The sequence below is a fragment of the Varroa destructor genome, unplaced genomic scaffold (assembly GCF_002443255.2).
Source record: "Varroa destructor unplaced genomic scaffold, Vdes_3.0 BEIS01000001.1, whole genome shotgun sequence".
NCBI classification, from domain to species: domain Eukaryota; kingdom Metazoa; phylum Arthropoda; class Arachnida; order Mesostigmata; family Varroidae; genus Varroa; species Varroa destructor.
This window is the reverse complement of record NW_019211454.1, coordinates 56,316,822-56,339,180: the sequence shown is the minus strand read 5'-3', so window position 1 is coordinate 56,339,180 and position 22,359 is coordinate 56,316,822. Positions and strand designations below refer to the sequence as shown.

General features: G+C 40.5%; 1 protein-coding gene across 3 annotated transcripts; it reads right to left on the bottom strand.

Moving 5' to 3' along the window:
* Positions 1-408: 408 nt before the first annotated feature.
* Positions 409-14,453, bottom strand: LOC111242860 (uncharacterized). Of its 3 annotated transcripts, none has more exons than XM_086990446.1 (7): positions 13,946-14,451; positions 4,575-5,003; positions 4,216-4,350; positions 2,843-3,133; positions 2,398-2,607; positions 1,885-2,145; positions 409-1,592 (listed from the first exon to the last, which is right to left on the bottom strand). In XM_086990446.1, the coding sequence occupies exons 1-5, from the start codon at positions 14,022-14,024 to the stop codon at positions 2,495-2,497; spliced, it is 1,047 nt and encodes a 348-aa protein (XP_086846572.1). In that variant the 5' UTR covers positions 14,025-14,451; the 3' UTR covers positions 409-1,592; positions 1,885-2,145; positions 2,398-2,494. The 3 variants fall into 3 exon arrangements, with proteins under 3 accessions (XP_086846572.1, XP_086846563.1, XP_086846573.1); XM_086990437.1 differs by having other exon boundaries at positions 2,069-2,145; XM_086990447.1 differs by lacking the exon at positions 4,216-4,350 and having other exon boundaries at positions 2,069-2,145; positions 13,946-14,453.
* Between the last annotated feature and the right edge of the window lie 7,906 nt (positions 14,454-22,359).

Here is a 22,359-nt window from a genome sequence, read left to right as displayed (position 1 = left end):
TTAATAACTCATGTTGAGTATAGGCTTCAACCATCAATCGCACGCCTTTGCAACAAAGAAGTTTGCACCGTATTACTGGGATATTCTTTAAGAAAATTTTCAGACATAAGCGTACCGGGGCTTTGCTCAATGAGTAAACGAACGTTTATGTCAGAAGTCTATTCAGTCCCTAAGGGGAATATTTAGCGCATTGGTTTACTTTGGAGAAAAAATGATATAGCGAAATATCTTATTTATCTGGAATGCTATACATATTTTACAATTTTCACATCGAAATATGTACGGGGAGGTTTGGGGGCGCTTGACGTCTATGCATATAGTTAGAGTGAGAAAAAAAATAGGCATTTGCAAATGCTGTATCGTACGTATTGAGAGAAATGACGGAACATATGGAATGAATACAAGTAATTGTTAAAATCATTAATTGGGTTAATAGGGTATTTATTTTAAAATTATAGTTTACACTTTATACAGCTCCCACCAAGCATTTGTCTCATTTCTTTTACCCGTTCAGTCAACAACTATATGCTTACCCATTTCTTTAATTAAATTCTATTTTAAATTACAAACGATAATTTAGTATTTATATCATCTTTAATTCCGTACCTAATTTTGCCAGTTGCTTTCCTTAGTTATTATTTTTTTTAAATATGTTCCATGCTCTTCGATAGTAAATTTTAGTTCTTTTCACTTATATACTTCAATGACTATATTGCGATGACTGAATGGGACTAAAGCGACCTTATTCGATCGACAAAGAAAAAAATAGGTCCGTAGTGTTAGAGGAATGGTGGGGGTAGGCTCTCTTTGCTTCTCTATAATACTAATAATAATAATAATAATAATGCACTTAATAACGGCATTCAATATATTTACAAACAGTTTTCTTACCAGTAGGTCTGTATGTATTGCTAATATACCCGGCATGCGTTTGATTCTCAAATCATTCAAACGCCTCCGTTATTTGCTGCTAAAATTTTGCACAGTAGCGTTTACGTCCTCTTCCCATTTCATCTGCTATTATAGTTACAGAGGTATGATGTTTATCCGCTAAACTTTTCTCTTAGCTTTCACGTCGTTCAATTTCTCTCCCCCAGGCTAATGTAGCTATAAGGTGGACCAACGAACCCGCACAGAGACCAGGCGCACTGAGTTACCGCCGGTGAATTTCCAACGCCTGTCCCATAATACATTGTCCGCATGTCGTCGTGATGACGTCTAGAATGGGTGTGTAGGGTTGATTGCACAAGGGAGTTCCTTTATATACACTGCCTCCTTACGTTATTGTCTATTGACGAGGTTCAGGTAGAGCTCCTAGCTTCGTCCGGACCCTGTTGGCCTTTCCGAGGCATGCTGGGCGGTCCTAGTTGTGCCTGAAGTTGCTGACTCAATCGGGCCTCCTTCCTCACCTTCAATAGCGGACTGTTTCTTTTACGCACAATGCAGTAGAATGGACTAATCAGGAGTAGTGGCGAACCTGCCAAACAGGAGCATTTTTCTCCGCAAGAGAGAGACCGCGAGAGTCCGGAAGAGGGAACGCGAGATAGGTTCGCAGTGGAATCTGTGAAATTGCTGCTTTTCGAGTTCTGCCACTGTAAATAGCGAAACAAACGGCGAATACAACAACAGCTTATTGAACTATGGTGAATAAGGGGCAAAGCACAGATCCATGAGTCTCCGACGTCGATCTACTATTAGACCTACCGCTGCTGCCACCACTACGTACAAACTTTTCATGTTCGTATTTAATTTTAATCGCGTTGTGCCGTCCAACTGATAGGGTTAATCAATACAGCATTATAAACTGTCTAGCTACAGCCTTCATTTCAGTGAGACATAATTGTCTCACGTTACAATGAACACTCCGTACGTAGTAAGGCTCACAAGAAGGTGCAGTCGACGTGGAGCCAAAACTAAGATCTCATAAATTTTTGTTTTAGTTGACATTTTTGAGAAGTCAGTGTTCTCCTATGGATCTGTCGGACCACACGATGTGGCGCTTTCCGCATTTTACTTGGTTCCTTATGTCCTCTACGTATATCTTCTTCAAATACTATGGATTATATACCATAGTTCATGCTGTAGGCCGCTGAATACTTCTCGTTGATTTTTTGACCTGAACCTTCCATGGTCGCTGGTTTCAACCTGTAATAAGGAAATGAGTCATATTTTTTAGTGCAGAGTGACTGTTTTTATTTTTTTTTGAGCCAGATTACTTGAATGTCTGCTTCATCGATTCTAAAAGAATGATGTTTGATTGAAGCCCTATTGGAAAATGCTCGCTATTAAATAATTTTCTGTGTTAATACTAATACCCAGTAGAGTTAAGTGAATTAGAACAGGCTAATAAAAGCACAATTACACATATAGTTACAAAAAACCAACAGGGAAACTCACGCCGAAATTGTACGATGATGTAAGTCGGATCTGAATTGGATCGTTAAGAGTCCTCCGGGCGTACCCGTCGTCCCACGAGGTTGGTACAGCTTTAAGTTTACAATAATGATGTTGCAGTAATCCTCTGAAGGAACGCCAAGTAACCGAAAACTAATACGAGATAGTTTAATATACTCGTGTGTCTACTCGTTGTTCCTGAAATGTACCGTTCTGAAGAAAAGTCGATAGGAAATCTGTTGCAGTGATTGTCTCACGTAAGGAAACTGTATCTACTTTATTGTGATCTAAACCGTGCACGTCCTGGCACATGTACAGCCCAAAAAGACACAAATAGTGCGATCTAATCCGCAAAGATGCCATATCTCTTTTTGCATAGGGTAGCTTTGATTTCGTACCAACAAGACGTATTCTCACCCCGGGAGTCAGCCATAAGCCAAGAACTAACCTGGATAGAATTCGAGAACGCGCGTTTGTTTGATATCCGTTGAAGGAATCGAGTAAACGCAGAAAAATAGGTGCCTGGCCGTCGAATGACCTCTACGAAAATGCCGATTTGATAACGACGTCGTGAGGATCGTTGAATAGCCATCACGGGCCGCTCGACGTTGCTGGGCTTGTACGCTGAGTGCCGACTCTCGAACTTCACTTGTACCGTCGGCTAATCTTCGTTCAGCTATTGGTTGAACCGAATAGTTAAGCTGGCCCGTCATGTTGTCTACATTCATATATTCCCCACCTGATTCGAAAAAATGGCAACAATCGTCAATGACTTAGTGATTGTTAAAATAAGTGAAATAGCAGACGTTAAAATCCTTCCCCCGTAACCAACGACAATTGTTTTTGAACAACATCTTCAAAACTGATTACCGTAAAGTTGGGCAGAGCTAAAGAGGTCATGTGTCAGAGTGCAATTCGAGCGGGACTAAAAATAAAATGAAGAAAGCAAAGTAATTATACAACATCCATCAATCAATTTGTTTAACTTCATATGAGCATCGTAAAGGAAAACGTAACACCGGCCAACAGTAAAGCTTTACGAATCTGTAGAACCAATCATATTTCTATAACCGGAACCAAGAGATAGATACTCAACTTAAGTAAACTACGCAAGATGGTTTTTTACATTTTCATTTCTACAATATATAAGATATATTAAGGACGTTCACTGACGTTAAGAAGCATATGATATGATCTAATATATTCTTAGATGTGATCTTGGTAGAAGACACCGGTGACACCAATACATTGGTGCGAAAATCAGCAAATACTTCTATTATAAAAGTGGCCGTTTCCCTACTGTTTCTAATCAAACGAATAGAGATCTTCTACTATTCTTTAGACGCCAGAATTTATTTAACTGTACAAACACAGGTGCAAAAATCGAAACGAGGTCTCCATGCAGAGGGCTTTACAATTTAGGTAACGCCACCATTTGTTTACTGAAAGTCAGTCGTTGTTCATTCAGCTTACTGCCCAGCCTTCTAGCAGACGCCATTTGGTTCTACTTGGTAGTTTCTTTTGGATTTCGTATCTTATTAAATAAAGGCTCACAGGACTTATTAGGGTTAGTAAAAGCGTATTCTAAAGCATTTAAGCAAAAAAGTTCTTCTGATAGCAGTCTACGGAATATGGTTTCAAACTTGGTTTTCTTGTTCGCTACAACCATACCTTTGCCAGTGTTTATATATACATAGCGGATAGCTCTAACGCCTCCAATGCTGCTAGCGTAGTTCTTTTTGGCGGGCCAGACGAAGCTAAATCTTGCACCTTATTATTGAATCTGCAAGTTTATATTGTAGCTTGAATTCGATAACTCACCAGCGATATTCATTTGTTCAACTCTGTACATTAAAACTTGTGGTTGAGGAAATATTCCTTCCACTTGGCAGCGGAACTGTGTCTCTTCGGAATCTTCCGGCTGAAGAAAGCTCAGATCGAATTTTTTCGGTTTAGCTGTAATTAAATACCCTGATCTTAATTAATGTTCAGCATCTCTGGCATAAGCATTATCATCATTACAGAAAAGTATTTCCGAATAACCCCACGAAGCTCGACTAGTGGCAGTAGTCAGAACATCCTTTCAATATTAGAATTTGACAACGTCGCATATTATCCATTGAGATTTCGCATTCGCTTCTAAAACGTGTAAATCGACAAAACCCAGATTCAATACGAACCGTAGACAATCATGTCAGCAGCACGAGTATCTTGACTTTGTAGCGACGTTACAGAACACGAGTACGTTCCGCTCATATCAGTAGTGGGTCGCAAAATATTCAACGCGCGGTATCGAGTATACCAATCTTGACTGGCGACGTAGTGTCGGTTGATGTGGCCTTCGAAACGCGGTGATGAAGTGTACGATCTTTTGCTTAGGTCGGGAATCCACTGGTAGATGGGTTTTGGGTCCTTGTTAAAAAACCACTTGACTACTAGTTGTTGGTCGTCCTGGCTATAGGAGTAGATGCAGTCAAGTATCACTGAATCGGCCGTGCCGTTTTCTACCGAACTGGGTATGGAAAGGCGCTCTATTTTCACTCCGGACACCCCGTTCCAGGCGAGGCACCAGTTGACCCATATGGGTATTATAGACAGAACTAAACTGCCTGTAAACAGCAGAGGACAACGATGCGAAATTAAGTGACATCCTCTTCATAGCTTCTAACTGCAGACCCTATATAGTGTATATCAAATACTATTTAGTTTACCTGACATGCGTAATCCTTGAACTTTGATCACACATTTGAAGGGTCCGACAACATGCTCTGAAACTGGAAGTAACATTTCATAAAACTCTGGGAGCGCCTGAGATTTTTTTGGCAAGCGCTTTCTGTGGAGTGATTTCTAAATGGCTTTCTATGCAGAACTTACACTCTGCGGCAAACTTTAACTTATCCGTATTAAAAAGGAGTTATTGCTGTGATTCGGAGTCACATTTTAGGCTGACAACCTAAAACGCTTTCAACTTCCACCTCAACTGACACGTTTTGCAAACGAAAAGAAACTAAAACAATCTGGCTGCGCTTTTGTTTACTTCCAACTTATTGAACCTCTGATTTCCACACAAGTTATGTAGTGAATGTATTTCAGCTGGATTTGGATGGGCAATTTTTAGGTATACCTCAAATACACGTTACATTTATATGAAATAGCTAAAACATTAAAAAATTTATTTATTCTATTGTGTAACAGTGAATTATAATTGTAATATGTGGGGTGATGATCGGTATATTGGATATAAAATTTATTGTAGAAAAACAGGTGCTGAATAAACCGGCTCGCCTATAAGAGAACAAGGCGCATCCTTCCTCTAGAAGAACTTCTAGGCATTGCCGATTCTTACAAGACTGATGTTCATCTTGCAAACATGGGAGATCAGGCTTCGGATTATTATAAACCTGCTGTGTTTTCGATGCAGATTCGTCCTTACTGGCTTGTGACATCTAGATTAAATATATAAATAATATTAAAAGTAATTTCTCTACTACTCACAATTTCCGCCAGGTACCAAATCGCACGTTATATAGTGCTTTGCTGTTACAGCTGGTACATCAGGAAATATGATAAGATATTTATGATCTACCATAAACTTCGTGCAAAACTCGCTGCTCAAACTAGGTGTGTAAGCGGACAGTAACATAATTAAATTATCCGTCCTGAGACGGCCATATATGAAGTAAGGAAAAGGAGGAAGTTAAAAGTTGAGGAAGGGTTAATAGTTTAAGTCTACCTATTGTGGGTATAAGTCAAGGATACATGGACTAACTCTAGAACAAGAATCGATGGTTATCACCTGTTCAATAATAAATCGAAATCATCCATTCTGTCTAGTAGCCCGCGAGAACTCACAGGACTATCTCTTATTTCAGCTTTCCGGTAGTGCCTGGCCGTTTGACCACCCTGTGAGGTAAACTTGCTAAACCTGATATCAACTATTACCACATAACTGTACATTAAGCGGGCTTGTACATAATTTAAACAGCAATGTTTTTCTCCACAAAAATTGAAACTTCTAGCAGTTAATATTCACGCTAAAGGCATCGCCAGTGACGTATTGAGACTATGTCGTATAAAGAGTACAGAGTGTAACGATGTTTATTCTCATAACACGTAACTGTGTAGTAAATTAATATGTCAAATAATTCAAAACTGGCACCTAGCTTTGGCAGGTAATTTAACACGCGCCTTTGGTCTGATATCCTACCAATTCGCCAACGCTGGCTTTAGTATTACAATATAATTTAGATTTATTAAGGGTATCTACTAAAAGTGTGGACCAAACAAACAAAACGCACTAAAAATACCCAATAGATCTTTTTATTGCATTGCTTATTTTAACTGTAGTGCTAATATCCGTGGCGTTTTCTCTCTTTAAATATTACAATTTTCAAGTGTTTTCTTCGCCACCTGATGAGATTTCCTATAAGACTCATCCTTATATAAATATCGATATGGATTACTGTAATGTTTCAACGATACGAGGAGTAAAATCGTCAAAAACGCCGTCCAGATTCTGTGAAGTCTCGATGTCGCCATCGCATGCCTTTGGTAGACTATCAATAGTTTCTTGCAGAACAGCAGCATCCTTCTTTATCAAGGAAGGCTGGGGCAAAAAAAAGGACAAAGGAACGCAGCTCGTTCGTTCGAGGCTCGAAGCCTTGCTGAGAAACCGTTGTGTTTTTCGCTGTATGCATAACACGAGTCTGCACGAACGGCAGTGGCGGCACGATCGCCACCAGTGGAATGTGCAGCCCGCACGGCGAAATAGTGTTCGTTTTAGTAGTGCTGGTATCCTAGAAACGAGGCGGAATAGACCTCGTAGAGGGACCAGCGTAAATGTCAATCATGCCTGCGCGACATTCGAGGAGTGACAGACCAAACTTTCGCATCCCCTCCTCCGCCCTCTCTTACTCGGAAAAGAAAAACCATGTGGTGGCTGCTGCCGCCCCTGCTGGTTGCGTCTGGACACACCCGCTTACGGGCTGAAGGGGTCTGTTCCTGCCGGGACAGACGTCCAGACAAAGCAGCACATACCCCACAGACATCTTTCTGCCTCGACACACACGGTCAAGCCTTACACATACACACTCACACATCCATATATACACATATGGACCTGCCGAGGCTAGTGGGACTCTTGGGAGTTGGTTCGGGCTCGAAAACATCGGGAATGGCTCATTCCGGATGCAGCAGACGCGACAGCGATGAAGTGTCGACTCTTCCCAGTCTGACGACGTGGGAAGACTTCATGGCTAGTGAGGCTTCAGGCACGGTAACGCTTCCCCACACGCAAGCTTTATTTGACACACAGTATACCCACAGCATCTATCCTGGGATTTCTTTCCGTGTGGCATTTCTAACAGCCTACCGCCCTTTTCCTTTCCTTTCTACAATGCCGCACAGTATGCAAGTAGTGCATAGCGGTTACATTAATAACGAGCATCGTTCAGAGACACTAAGTGTGTTTTGTGTCAATCAACTATACATTCGATTGGGTTCATTTGTAGTTATCAGCATTCGAAACAGGATCCTTCAGAGCCTAGACAGGAGTCATTGAAAGCTATACCAGTAGCAAATGCATGTTTATATGGTAAACCAACTGAGGCTGGTAAAGCCTAATGTAATATATTTACATTTTAAGAATTAACTCAAAGTAGCCAGAAACGTAAATTCATCAATAACTTGAAACGTAGATATCACTTCACAATAATAGATGCGGTCCTTTTTATAAAATCAGGTGATTTCAATAATGAACAATTGTCTTCTTAAAACGTTCGGTTCGTAGAAGCATTTAGAACAACTTGGAAGTAAAAGCAAGTTTTGCGTGGAACGTTTCCATATTAGTACCCTACGATTGTTCAATGGAGTGGTTTTGCAATAAAATTACGATATTTATACCTATTAGTTGAGCGCATTATTATATTAAAATTATTAGAACGCATCTCCATGATAGTAAGCAAAATTATCTCGTAGTATCTACCGGTTTGATGGCCCGTTTGTAAGCTGCAGTTTCCCCGGAAAAAAATGTTTCTTTTTTTGCTAAAATAACCCAACTATATGTGCCAAGCTGGTCTATCCGTTTTGATGTTCATGGTTGTTTCCCTGCATCGTCGCCCAATGAACAAAGACAGTCTATTTGACCACATTGATGGCGGCACATTTTTTTATGGGGGCTTCAGAGGAAATAAGTACGTTACACCGTTCTCCATCGTTTCGATTACGATATACACCTTTCAGTCTCCTTGATACATCTCATTACAGTCGTCAAGACGTTAGCCGGACAACCAATGACAGTCCAGTCCTTCTTTATAAGGACGGTTTATTATAAAAATGAGATCCCGCTTTAAACAAATCCAGTCCCGATCAAAACTGAATAAACCGCTAGCCTATTCGATCAAAATACGCTGAATCCCATCTCATCGGCTTGCCGTCTTCGCTTGAGAGGAAGTAACTATTGGCCACTTCCTGCTTTCGTATTGTCATATTCATCTGTATATTAATTCATACTTCAGATCATCTGCGATTGGCCCATTAGAAGGCCATGGTCAAATTGGTTAGCTATTACTATAAAATAGGCTTCAAGATTTCTGAACAGATGTATTACATGTTTCTTATTTTAAATATAATAATGTTATTTTCCCTACGATATGGGTGCACTTGAAATTCTACTGAGTCGGCCTATATTGACGCCTTCGACTATAAGTGTTGACAACGCGTTTTCCAGCGATTTTAAGAGACGCAGCTGATGGTATCTGAGGGCCATTTGTTTCAAGGGCGCCCTTGACATACAATATCGTCATTCAACAAATTCGCAAAGTTCCGTCACTATTCGACAAATAGATGAGGAATAGATGCCAATGATGAACGTGATCTCAGTGCAATCTCACTCACCTTAACCAGCTTGACCATCAGGCAGAGACGTCTGTTTTCTCTATCGAATTTACCTCGTTCGTTTCGGCTTCTCGCAGCCTTTCCTCTATACAGACGTATATATCCACGTATACATGTACCAAGAACATAGTTCTTTCCGTTTTAGGCACAAATTACCTTTACAGTATCTAAAAAGTGTTTCACATCTGATCAAATAGCTATCTTCTATGTACGAGGAAACGTCGTGAGCAAAAGAAGGGACAAATGGAAACGTCAAATGAGATGAACCTAGATGCTACGAATATACATAGCTTATAGGTTTCAAGTACTTAGATGATCGGCCAATTCATTACTCTCGAAAGAAAAATTACAAATGTGAATAAGGTGCTTGAATCGCATTCATTGCCATTGTAGCCTTGTCTTATTTCTGGTCCAGTTTCAAAGCAGGTAGAACTAATAGAGACCATGTGCGAGAAGTTCCATTCGAAAAAAGAAGCCGACAACGATAACTACTGTAGACGCTGTAATATATCTTGTTGAAATACTCTGACAGCAATTGTAACTGCGGCGATATCCATAAAGGGCATTTCTGCAACGGTTGGGCAAACGTGGTTTGCATATGGCGTGGAAAATGTTACGACTATAAGGCCAGCCATGCTTCTGCTGATCATATCTAGCTGATGGCTAGAAGAAGAATCACCAATTACATTGCAGAGTGACATTTAGGTGGCTCACTTTTCGCCTAAACTCACTATAGCTAGAGATTACTTTCCTTACAAACTTGCCTCTCATTAACTAGAGAATCAGCGTTCCTAGGCCAGTTTTGTTTCTGTAGCTTAAAACGATAGCAATTCCAGACTCGTCTTTCAAACTGACACTTTGAATGTATTGCCAATGGGACGTCTCGATCTTGTTCGCCATTTTCGTGCAGGCCAGGCAAGGTGTCCCATGCTTAAAATCCAGTATACAAGTATGGCGCATGTTATCCGCAGATTATATTTTCGATTATGACAAAAGAAGCCAGAAATTTAGCTTGTCAAGCTTGTTTGTCAACCAGTCAAAATCGTAACTTTGTATGCCATATACATTGCCGTAATTAATTAGCCTATTCCATCTGACTTGTATAAAATACGTTCGTCGATAAATACGTTGCTGAACATTAATATTACAAGTAAGGAATCGATTGTCAAACACACCTTTTCTTATTCACTGTTCCTCTCAAAGAAAAAAAAAACGACGACAAAGTTATTTACAATTGCTCGGAGACGATACGCTGAAAGTGTACTGTGTATCGAAATAGAATTAGCGAACTGCCATAGCAACTTACGAAAACGATAGGAGCAACAATCTGAAATGTGTGAGTCTATGCTAAACTGCGCAACTGACTTAAAATTGCACGCGGCAGAAATTACGACGTCATAGTGCCGTGGATAACTGGCCACAGGTTCTCTTAACTGGTCGTACGATACGAAGCCCCCTCAAAATGTCTCGTTTGTTTAGACGAGTAAATGACGAATAAGCCTAGCTCTTTTTCGAAATAGTGCTTGTTAAATGTAGCAGTTGGTCGGTAGTGAGAGACGCCTCTTTTGCAAACGAACATTTTGTCATAACTGCGACACCATACCCTGGAAGACACCGACCGACAGGCCTGATGTCCTTAATCTTGGCGGTCCTTAAAACAGAATTTCAACCATACAGGTTTATGGTCGTAAGTTAACTAATGTGATTCCACCAATAACGATCAATAAAGGTGGTCTGAAGTCAGTAGTTATAAGGGATACGGTAGCGTCAAACTATTCAACTTCCATATGAATATCAGCTAATAAAAGTGCTCTCACATTTGCTATGTCATATATACATTTTGCATATATGAACTTTACGTAAGACTGAAATCTGTAAAGACCAATACTTACGCCAAGAACCTTTTCCAGCAGTCTGTAGCATTAACATGTTATTTCCGCTATTTTTAAATAGATAGGTTCAACCTGTCTTTTGACACGAGATGCTATGCTTTCCTTTCGACGAGAAAGGTCCGCTCTATTCATCTGAATCCTATAGCGCTACATTTAATTACTCTGCTGTCCTTTAGAAATTCATTACAGAGTAATTTTCTACTCGACGCCTAGACTTCAGTATAATGCAATATATCCAATTTTTGTTGGATATACCCGAGTCCAATTAATGAATATCACCTATATAGGTTGTGCTCGGTTATCTACTTTACCGCCAAGCATTTTCTATTTGTCGACTGTTATAGATTATACTGATACTATCAATATATAGATGTGGCATTTCTAATAAATCACTTTGGTCTATTACATGATGCAAGATGCTACCCTGAACCAACGAACTTGTCACGGAACTTCTTAAAATAAAAGCACTGCTTCTCAGCTCTTTAGACGCAACTTGACAGGAGATAGTACATCATATATATATAAAACCTTTGTATGTATAAACTATGGACAGCAGCTAGTGATCTGAGGCTATCGGAACAGTTCTTTCTGTTTACGTTACTTCCTCATTTATACGCTGTCGATGGATAAAAAGCAGCTGCTAAACGTAGTTAATTAGTAAAACTATTATGTCTAGATAAGAACTGCGAGCGATCGTAAATAGAAGCTTTGCAGGCGCAAGAACATTCGCTGGATTAGCAAAAATCTATTAAAAAAAGATCTATTAAGTAGTTGAGTTTAGAAAATTTCTTGTAGTATCATATTTGTGTATTTATATCTTCATTGGTCTGCGAATTAAGCATGTACTTCAGCACAGGAATTAGTTCGAAAAAAGCGCGGAGTACGTGCTAACGTTTGAACGACTCTTGTATACACGAAGGCCAATCGAAACGTTATTGAAATGCTCGCAGGCAAGTTCGTCGCATATAACGCGACTGAATGGAGTACTGCTTCATTGAAGTGTACAATGATTACCTAATGCTAACCAAAAAGTGACTCGGGTAATACAAAAGCTACTTAATGAATAGCATCATCAGCAGTAGCAACAAGCACCTCAGCAACAGCTTCGAAAATAAAAGTGGTCGTTATTTTAATGGAGCCTAAGTAATATAAAGAAATTGCGGAAAACCCATTCGTGTCGAGCACACGCAACGGACCGGTACGTTGTTGCTGTGACTGGTCGCAAGAGGCAGTACGGCTTCCCTCAACTAAATTCAGCAATGCTGAATTGCAACTTACCAAATCTCTTCCAAGGATATGTCATTTTAGCTTTTAGATAACTCACATTTAGATTTTAAGCTCTATGAAAAAAGCAAGGCAAACATAATTTACTCTCATCAAAAATGCAGTGGCTTTTCCGGTGTCGGTCATGTGAGCAGTTCTATTTGCATTAAAATTGCATAACTTACTATCAGTGAGCTCAGTTAATAGTTCCCACCTTTTTGAACGCAATGAGCGGGAAAAGGTCAGGTGCCGGAAGGCAGGTTAGAAAAACGTGTAATGCATATGTGCTACGTGTCCTCCTTTATAATAGGGTAATCTCTAAAGATTTGATCATAAACAGCCTGAAGCGTTCAATCAATAAAGAGAAACCTGAGTCTACGATTGTCATCTTAGAATATTTTCCGTAATCGGCTTGTACACACAATTGAATTGAACCAGCTATAAACGGAGTGTCTTCTTATTATTCAGATCTAGAAAATGAAACTCGCTTGCCCCGATGACATGGAGGTCGGCCAGAAGAGAATGGTTCTCGAGGGATCGCCTGCTAATTTATTACCCCATGTTCAAGGACGTCTGTCTTGTACGTTTGTCCTAATCGAACCAAAATAAACACTAGAAGAAGAATAGTGTTTGTCCTAATCGTTATAATCGAGCTTCTTGTATCCCTCTATTACGCAGCCCTTTTTTTTAATTAGTCTATTAGTTTAATTAATGCAAAACGTAATAGACATTCTATCTCTGCCTCATGCCACACGGAGAAAGTGGATGAAATAACAGCTAGAAGCAAATACTAATAAATGAACATTTTAAGTCGGCTTGGTCAACGATTCATGAAGGCCGCGACGATCGCCCATAATCCACCAACTTGGATGGTTCTGTCAAGATTTAAGGCTGAGGCTTTCCAAATCAATTGGGTATGCTTAGTACATTACTATAGTAACGCTATAGTATGTTACGTTAAATGTTCAAATTATCACTTCGGTGATAATTCTTGTTATTTGGGGCTTATGTGAATGAATATATATAAGCGTATGCGCCGTATGCAATATCGTGTAAAAGTTGAAGTCATTACTGTCAACTTCGTAGACGTTCCTCAATGCTGTAATAATGTAATCAGCAAGCATTCAAATAGGAAAGTGACCACCTAACCGAAGGACAAGGTGGGCTTATTAAACAAGGAAAAATCGTTTGATTTCAAAATGTTTTATGGAAACGTAACAAAAAGCATAATTAAAAAGTATGAGTCTCCATTTCTGTAGGATATAGTTAAATATTGTCTACACATTTTTTGTGAAATCGGAAATTGACTCATCAGATGCGTATGAAATGAAAAATATTATTTACATGAGGAAAGAGCTACTTGGAATCATCTAGCTACCTCAACATATGTAGGCAACCGACATTCAAGGTTTTCTGAATGTTTGCTCTTATTTCTCGAATAACTGGTGTTCTGTTTGTCTAACTTATCATGCTGCTTTATCCTAGGCTCAAAAGCTACTGACCTATATTCTGTACACTGGAGCCCGTTCTTCGGCTGGAGCTAGCCCACCAGCGCAGACGACGCGGTAGTCCTACCAACATTGCTTAGAGCATACGCTAACCTTTGACTTTCATGTGCACACGTTTTTCCTGATTCACTATTGACTGCTCGCTCTTTCAGTACCGTCGACCTCTATGAGATCGTTTACGGCATAAGGAATAACGGTTGCTAGACCTATTTTGCACATAATTCTGATGTTAGCTCTTTTGAAGAACAACTGCCGTCATAACAATGGTAATTCCAATTCAACTGACATAGAACTTGCATTGTTCTGTCTTGGCACACCCATTTTAGATCCTCGGAGTACATTTAGCTGTATATGATGGTGTCAATTTCAACAAATCTCCCTACGCGTAATCCTCTGTTGCGAAGGGTTGCAGTAACAAACTTAACAACGATTTGTATATTTTAACACGAACTTGCACTTCCGACTGCCTGAAACACACTGCCGCAACAGGACGTGTCTGAGAGAATCCACTTACGTACTCGACGCGGCCGCCACGTGGAGAGGGTGTAAGGAAAGGGTCACTTGAGGAAAGGGAATCGAGCCTCCTTTGTATGAGACCGCTTGATTGTCAATAAGCGACCCTCTACTGAGCAAGTCTTCATTGCCTTTATACGTATAATAAAGCTCATTAGCGAGTTGAGGGAACCACCACCATCGATTATGAGATATTTAAAATGGAAGAAATATGTCGCAGTTGCACGCACTGCATGCGGTCAGAGAATCGTACGTCTAACCTGAAGCTTTTTTCTATTAATTCCCTTAATAGTTTACTAATGTGTGCATAGAGAGAGGATTCGTTGCTATCCACTAGGTGTTAGAAAATAAAGAAGGCGTCATGTATAATCGAAAAGCATTGTTTGTACAGGTGCATGAATCTTCCGCATGGATCAGATGCTAGGGGAAGCATGCTAATTGAATGAATTGATAACGTAGTATGGCCTAGTAGGCCAAAGCCAGTTATTTTGCGTTCTAAACAAAAACTATATTCACTCAATGCGGCCGGCAAAGGGTTTAGCGGAACAGTAGGATCACAGCACAGCTAATAGAGGCAACGCCGTTTGCTATAGTTCAAACCTATGGCGATACACTGTTGCGTTCCCCAAATAGGCGATCCCGAATACCAGTTCAGGCGTTAAAAACGTCTAGCAGGTGATTTAACTGAATCCGACCCTGTTTGCCTTAAACATTTTAACCGTATTTACTGTCAGTATGGGCAAGTTATGCAATGCTGCATGTTAACTAAATATACCGATGTGTCTCATTGCACACGTCACTCAATTCGGGAAAAATCACACTAAGCTTTTGATTTCCTCAGCGAAAAAAAAACAGATAAATATAAGGTTACGTATAAATATAATAAATATTATAAATATAATAATAAAGTGTAGACGAAGATAGAAACGTAGGCCATGTTATAATTGTCTTTGGAAATTGGCTTTTCATAATTATTTTCAATTGGTACGTTTCATCTTCTCAGAAAATTGACTTTCGGTTGATTGTAGTCATTAATAATCATCTTACCAGTTTTAATATTGTACCTTGTATTCTCACTGCTTTTACCCTAGCGGCGGTCTTCTGCTTTGCAATATGCAGAAATAACCAGTCCACATCAGGGTCGAAACCTATCGAAAATTCTCGTTACCTAATCTACAGGACCATGTTTATATGAAAAAAGAAGTGCTAAACGACTCTCTGTAATAACTGGCCAGTGATAGCGGCAAGAGCTATAAGCTCTTGTCGATTGTTAATCAGTCACTGCTAATTTTGATCATACGAAATCTATTCTGTCTAGAGTGAACCTTTTGTTAATAGTTTTAGATCTTCACAGTTTACTTCGATCTGTTTATTGCGAAGGTACGTAGGCGTACGTTAGCGTTGTCCTTGGTCGGGCCACGGTGTTTATCAGCGATCCTTTTCAACCACGTAAGTTACACTCTGTGTATTTCAGACGTTCTCAGCTTTCATCAAGCCAGCCCACCCGCTCCACTGAACACGACTCGTACATTATGAATCTGACACGTGACGCCCGCTTCCCACAACGACTCACGATCGGTTAAAGTCTGTGTAGTCAGGACAGAAGCCTGCTAGCTGTGAGGTGTAGCTATGGGAGAATTTGATGCGATAAGCCGTCAGGCCCAGTTAGTTTACATAGATGATTTGATAACTTACTTACACATGTTCATACACAGGACCACTGGGCTACAACGCTTGCCTATACTTATTAAACCTAAGTCACCGAATAGAAGCAAGCAGATATTGGACGCATTTTGCAAATCAGTTACACACAATCATATAAAATACACACTTTTAACATAAGGCCTGTTAGGCACTGGCCAAAAGATGACCCGATCTGAACTGACAACCGGGTCAGTATGTTGGTGAGGACGGACATCGAACAGCTAGATTTTGAACTCGAAATTGTAAAAACATATAACAACACGCGCATTAGCTTTAATCCAGCCTAAAATTAGTTCGGCAGGAAGAAATCAAGGAATGTTATAGGCAGCAGTAGCTTGAGAGGGTCGATTAGGCCAGTGGCAGAACTTCGTACTGTTATCTAAATAAAGAAACGCAGGTTAGGAGTAGTTTTTTTTCGAGATTTTCAGGTTGAACAAGCAAGTTTTTCCCACTAACCCGGTAACACAATTTTAACATATAATATCGTAACTGTAAACAGTAAGTAATTAGCCCAAAATTAGAGTGAACAATCAATACGCTTTCTTCTTGCAGAAGCATTCAGCTCAGTACCGTAGTGTTTGCAGAAAAGTGGCTGACAAACAATAAAGGTAAACGATGGCAAGCTAAGCCTGAAATACAGGGCACACGTATTGCGCTTTACTTCTAGAGGAAAAGAGAAAGCCAAGATTCATCTGAGGTACTTCCGTTCATTATTATTACGTTTTCTGTTGGAGAGAAGCAGGGTGCCGCTGCTGAGTTTGATGGGAAGCATTTGTTAAAAAAAGCAACTAACTAAATTGATCGCGGAGCACCGTGTTCAACGAGTACCTCTTCGCGGCGAAACATTTCTGCTTGACTGCTAGCAACAAACAGCAAGCTCCTTTCGTACACACGTGCTTTGCGTGCAAACACCTGGAAGCGTGCGAATAATTAATAATCATCACGCACAAGGTTTCCGTCTGTCTTACTTTACGAATTTAAATCAGCCTGATTTTATTTTAGCGATTTGCCGGCTTTTTGCAAATTTGAAGATACAGAGTATCATGATAGAAAAGTAATAGGCCCAGAGACACTTTATATTTGCGTCTGTTTGTTGTTGTTACCAAGTCTGTAGCTTGATGTTGATTTATTTTTTTTCTCATGGAAAGCAGATCATGTTAACAGTTGTGTCATCCTTTAATGGTTCAATAAACTGTTAAGAAATGATAGCCAAATGAGCGTAGCTCTATGGAGAAAGGCCATCGCGTCAACTATTCTATAGGCAGTGTCAATGGATACCTGCCACGTTAGCGATGTTGCAAGAAACGTGGTAGCATATGTTTCCTATGGAGTTCTATTCAGCTGACAGCCTATTTACAAATGGTTTTCAGCTACGATTCGTAAGTCCTTACGAGAAATTAGCAAGTATACATTACTGTTCATAAATACAGTACAAATTCATAGGACGCGATAGCTTTACCGTGTATCTAAAATAATGAGGCCATGACAACCAACGCCGAATGCAACACAGTCTCTTCTTTGTGCATAATATGTGTACAGATACAATGATATAAATATCATGAAAACCGAACAACTTCCGAACCCTGTGAAACAAAATGATGTATCATTAGCAAATTAACGATAACAACGTAGGTGCCTAACCCTTCTGTTTACTCGTTTAACACTTATGGGTAAAACTTCCCTTCGAGCTGCTTGCTCCTCACCGATGCTTCAGTTTCGAGGTGCAGCGTTCGGCTGCTACACGTAACTTATTTGGATAGATCGATATCAGAAGTCGAAAGCTTTGGCCCGACACCCAACCAGTATTCTGTCCTTCTCGCTCTTCGTGACGAATTTAGAATATCTTTTTTTTTTTTTTCTTTCCTATAGTAATATCGTTCAACTCCAAACCAGCTAGCTGTCCCTGTTTTGTTCCGTCTGTTCATAGTCATTGTCCCTTTCTATGTATAACGCACGGTAGTAACACGTGCGGACGGTTGCCTTTTACCGGTGGGTCTCCTCAGCTCATGGGTAGCGTCAGAGACAGTAAGACTGCAATAAAAGAAGCTGAAGTAGCATCAATGGTTAGGTTCCACGAAGAGACGTCGTCGTCAGAATTCTAGAACCCTTTCCCTTCTCTCAGGAAGAGGTGACCGATCGTGTACAAAGGCTGGAAAACGGAGCGGCACACAACCGGCGGCCTGGTGGGACACCAGAAGCATGCTGACGGACATCGCGGGGAGACCGTCGAAGCAGCGGCAGTACCACGCTACCTAACAGTAGTGAAAGACGACGTGGAACAGGAACACGAGATGCAGCGCCACTGCATTGGGCGAGCGGGGGTGACAAGTTCGACTCTCGGCTAGAATTTGCGTTTCGAGTTGGAAAGAGCGAGACAGAGAGAGGTCATGACATGGAGTCCCTTATGGGGGACCTAAGGACAAAGCGGTACGAGCGTATGCAGGGCGCTACGACACCTAGCCATCCGAAAGAGCAATGGAATAAGGAAAGAGGCCGAGGACTATTTCTTTTTTGTTCGTTTCAAACCGGACTTTATTGGAATGGAAATTTTCCGACAATGCACTCTAGTTGGAGAGCGAACGAACGAACAGATGGATGGACAGCTCTCTGACTGGGAAACAACGGGGGTGGCAGTAGCGTAAGCGGAGGCGATGGTGGAATGCACGTGCATGTTAAACAGGAACAGACTGAGATATATAGATAGAGAAGTTAGAGTAGCATAGAAAAAACAACACTGAGGGAAAGGCGACGCAAAACGAGTTTGGAGAATTGAAGGGTGACAGAGCTAGCTTCTCTGAAGTCGTCGGACTCGCGCGGATAAAGAAAACTGACAAGGGAAGATGGCAGGGCAGAGAAGAAAAATCGAAGATACGCGGTTGTATATTGTCGTCTTTTACCAGCTTCATTTCATTTTCATAGTATGGCTTGAAAAAGAAGTACGTTCTTAATGCCGATTGTGGTTATCACAACGTCAAAAATACTTAGAATCCCACCTCCTCCAAGCATGTACGTACCGAATTGTCTTAGTCTTCATTAAAAGATAACAGAATCGGCTTTCCAGGTTGATGTAATATGTGCATGTGGACCTGTATGTTCTGATTCGTATGGCATAAGCAGTATATTTCGTTGGTGTGTATCCTCCCTTCTAATATTGATGATTCTAACAATAGTCATATTTCAACATAAGTGAACGGTGCTAATTTTATTATTGAGAATATTTAGGTTTCTAACGATTTTCAGTTTTTTTCTTTTGAATCCAGGCAAATGACTCCAGGGAAAACGTTATGATAACTGCAACTGCGACGGCACATAGATCAATCTATATATATATAGTTGCAAAAACTCATTTGTTTATAAGAATACACGTAAGAAGATGCAATTAAAAGAAAGAGCATCTGGAAGGTTATATATATATATATATATATATATATATATATATGCCTTTTTGCTCATGTGTTTTGTGCACATATCGAGTAAATAGACCGTGATGAAAGAGCAGCTTTTAGTGGCGCTCGTGCGGCGTACCTGTCTGACTTTTTTTCAACACGTCAATATGTGTGTCTTTGATAGCAGATAAATAATATAAACTATATATAAAAATATATAATAATATAAACGTCAAGGGATCAAACGGCAGATTGCGCGGAAGTTCACTTTTGACACACAAACGTCCGTCGAATTATAACATAAAAATAAAAAAAATCGAGCGCCTCCTAGTAGGGCTCACAAGCCTCACCAGTATATAAATGTAATAATTGGCTGGCAGTGATTATGATCTGTGAAGCCGCAGTGGTTGAAAAAAAAGGTTAAAAACATTTATTTAATATTCTCCATCATATACCAGTACACCATTTCTGCCCTGCTGATTTCCCGTCGCTCTCATGATTCTTGTGAGTGAACGCGCAGAGCTGCTCATGCACACAAATTCAGGACACACATGCAAGTAGTATAAGAAGTAGTTGTAGAAGCATTATGGAAACCTCTAGGAGCTCTTTTTTCTTTTTCCTTTTCTGACCGTTGTTGTGTGGGGCTGTCGACGACTGAAAAAGCTGACCAACCTCCAGAAGGCTGTAGCCTCTGTTGCTGCCCGAGTTTTTTATGTTTTTCTATGTTTCTTTTCTGACGCCTGCCTGTTCTGGGTGAAGCAGCTGCAGCAGCATAACCGTGCGAACTACAACCACGAAGGCTGGTTTCCATCGCTGCCATTGTCGAACACGGCCGAATACAGCCACACTAAGGCTTCGCGCACTAAAGGCTACTTCGAGCGAAGTCGGCCGGGCTCTGCGGCTCTACGGGTCCTAACACTGTCCTTAGTAGTGGTCGCGGAGCGGGTCCCCTTAGCACAACCCATTTCGACCCCTTGCTCCCCCATCGCTTCTCAGTCCCCGTCTTGGAGGTCACTTCCGTTTTATGAATATTACCTCTTCTCCACCTACAGTGCCTCTACCTAGTTGAAGCTTCCCCTCACTACTGCGGTTGCTTCTGTGTTTTCCGTACTTTGTTCCTGCTATGGCCAGACAGGGTCAGGGAGGACAGTTCAAGCCAAAACTATGCTTCGTGCCCTGGCGCGCTATAGCACAAAGGGTCGCTACTACGGCTCCACGAAGTTCAACGGGCTTCTACGGCGCCGAGAGCGCAAAATAACGTCGCTCTAGGTAAAAATACCCCGAAGCCTTTAGCCATACGCTCTTTCTCTCTGGCTGTCGTTTGTCCTTCAGCGTAATAGTTACACCATTCGGAGGGTGACAAGAAATGGTTATGTTCGTAGCACATTCACCCTATTGGCTGGTCCACTGTGAGACGGGCGGTGAAGAGTAGCAACGGACTTATCCCGCCCAAAATAACCTCTATGAACAGCCAGTGGATTCGCAAATCCTTCCAAAGCGCCCGATAACGTCGGCAGTGAGTGATGGTAACAACATCAAAACAAAGTTTGTCGGCGTTGTAAGCGTCGATGTTTTTCCATTTTTCTACCATAATACGTCTACAGCTTCGAAGGTGATACCCTCAATATACTGTACAGCAATATCATACCTAATAAGTAGAAACTGTGGGAAAATTTCGAAAATCTTTATTATGTATATCGGAGCGTGCGTAAGAACGATAGGGAACAGCTAAACCAGACCCTAGATACAGTTTTTCATTATTTAATTCATAAACTATGGATGGCGATGAATGAAGATTATATATAACGCAAAATCAAGTTCATGTATCCCGAGTTGATTAGTGTGTTGTTTTCAAAAGAGTTAAAAAACGTTTTTTTTTTTGGTTTTCTACAATGTTAATATATGTTAAATTGTAAAAGGGACGTTTTCGTCAATAGAGGTCGCTTCAAACGAAAATAGTGCAGGATGGTTAAACAATGAAGTGTTTCGAGATGTGGTAGAAGTCGATCGATCTAAAACTTCAAGGGCGCTAGCATTCAGGTTTGGTGGTAGAAATATAATGGCTGGTCATTTCGATTACATAACTGGACTAAAAAATTGGACAAATGGATATCGTACTTGAGCAAGGATTCAAAACGAGGACGTAGGCGTAGACAGGCTTGGTTTTCTTGTTTTATTCTTGTATGGGAATATGACGTGTAGTAAAAGTTGATACCCTACTACTAAAACGGTCATATTAGTGAACGGGTGCGTGACATCCTTTTAAGTGAAAACTGATGTGACATCAACTTGAAGCAAAGGGCAATTGCCACTTGAATCTCCTTGGCTACCAAGTGTTATCAATTACAGCTGAAGTGTATTCTCAAATACTGAAAAAAATAATAAACAAGGTACGCATCGAACAGCCAAAATTATTCAGCGAAGAAAAATCTTTCGGACTGCGAAGCAACGCTCGACTTCGTGTGCCAAAAATACTTCATGATGTCAAAATTGCAGGAATAGGTTGAAAACGGTCTGGCATCCACCATACTCAGCGAACGGCACTGACACAGGTTGCTATCTTTCTTGGAAACTTCGACAAACTCCTAACATCTCAATATCATGTTGAGATGGCCTTTTGAATCCTAAGCTCGCCTACCCTAGACGCAGAATGATTAAATAACTGTCAAAATGGTACGTGGTCGTTCATAGGAATGAAGCATATATCACTAGACAGGAAATAAGGAGACTGTGCTTGTAGAGGTCCATTGTCTCACAATTCATACTGATTAACCCTGACTAAACTTCACACACTTTATATATATA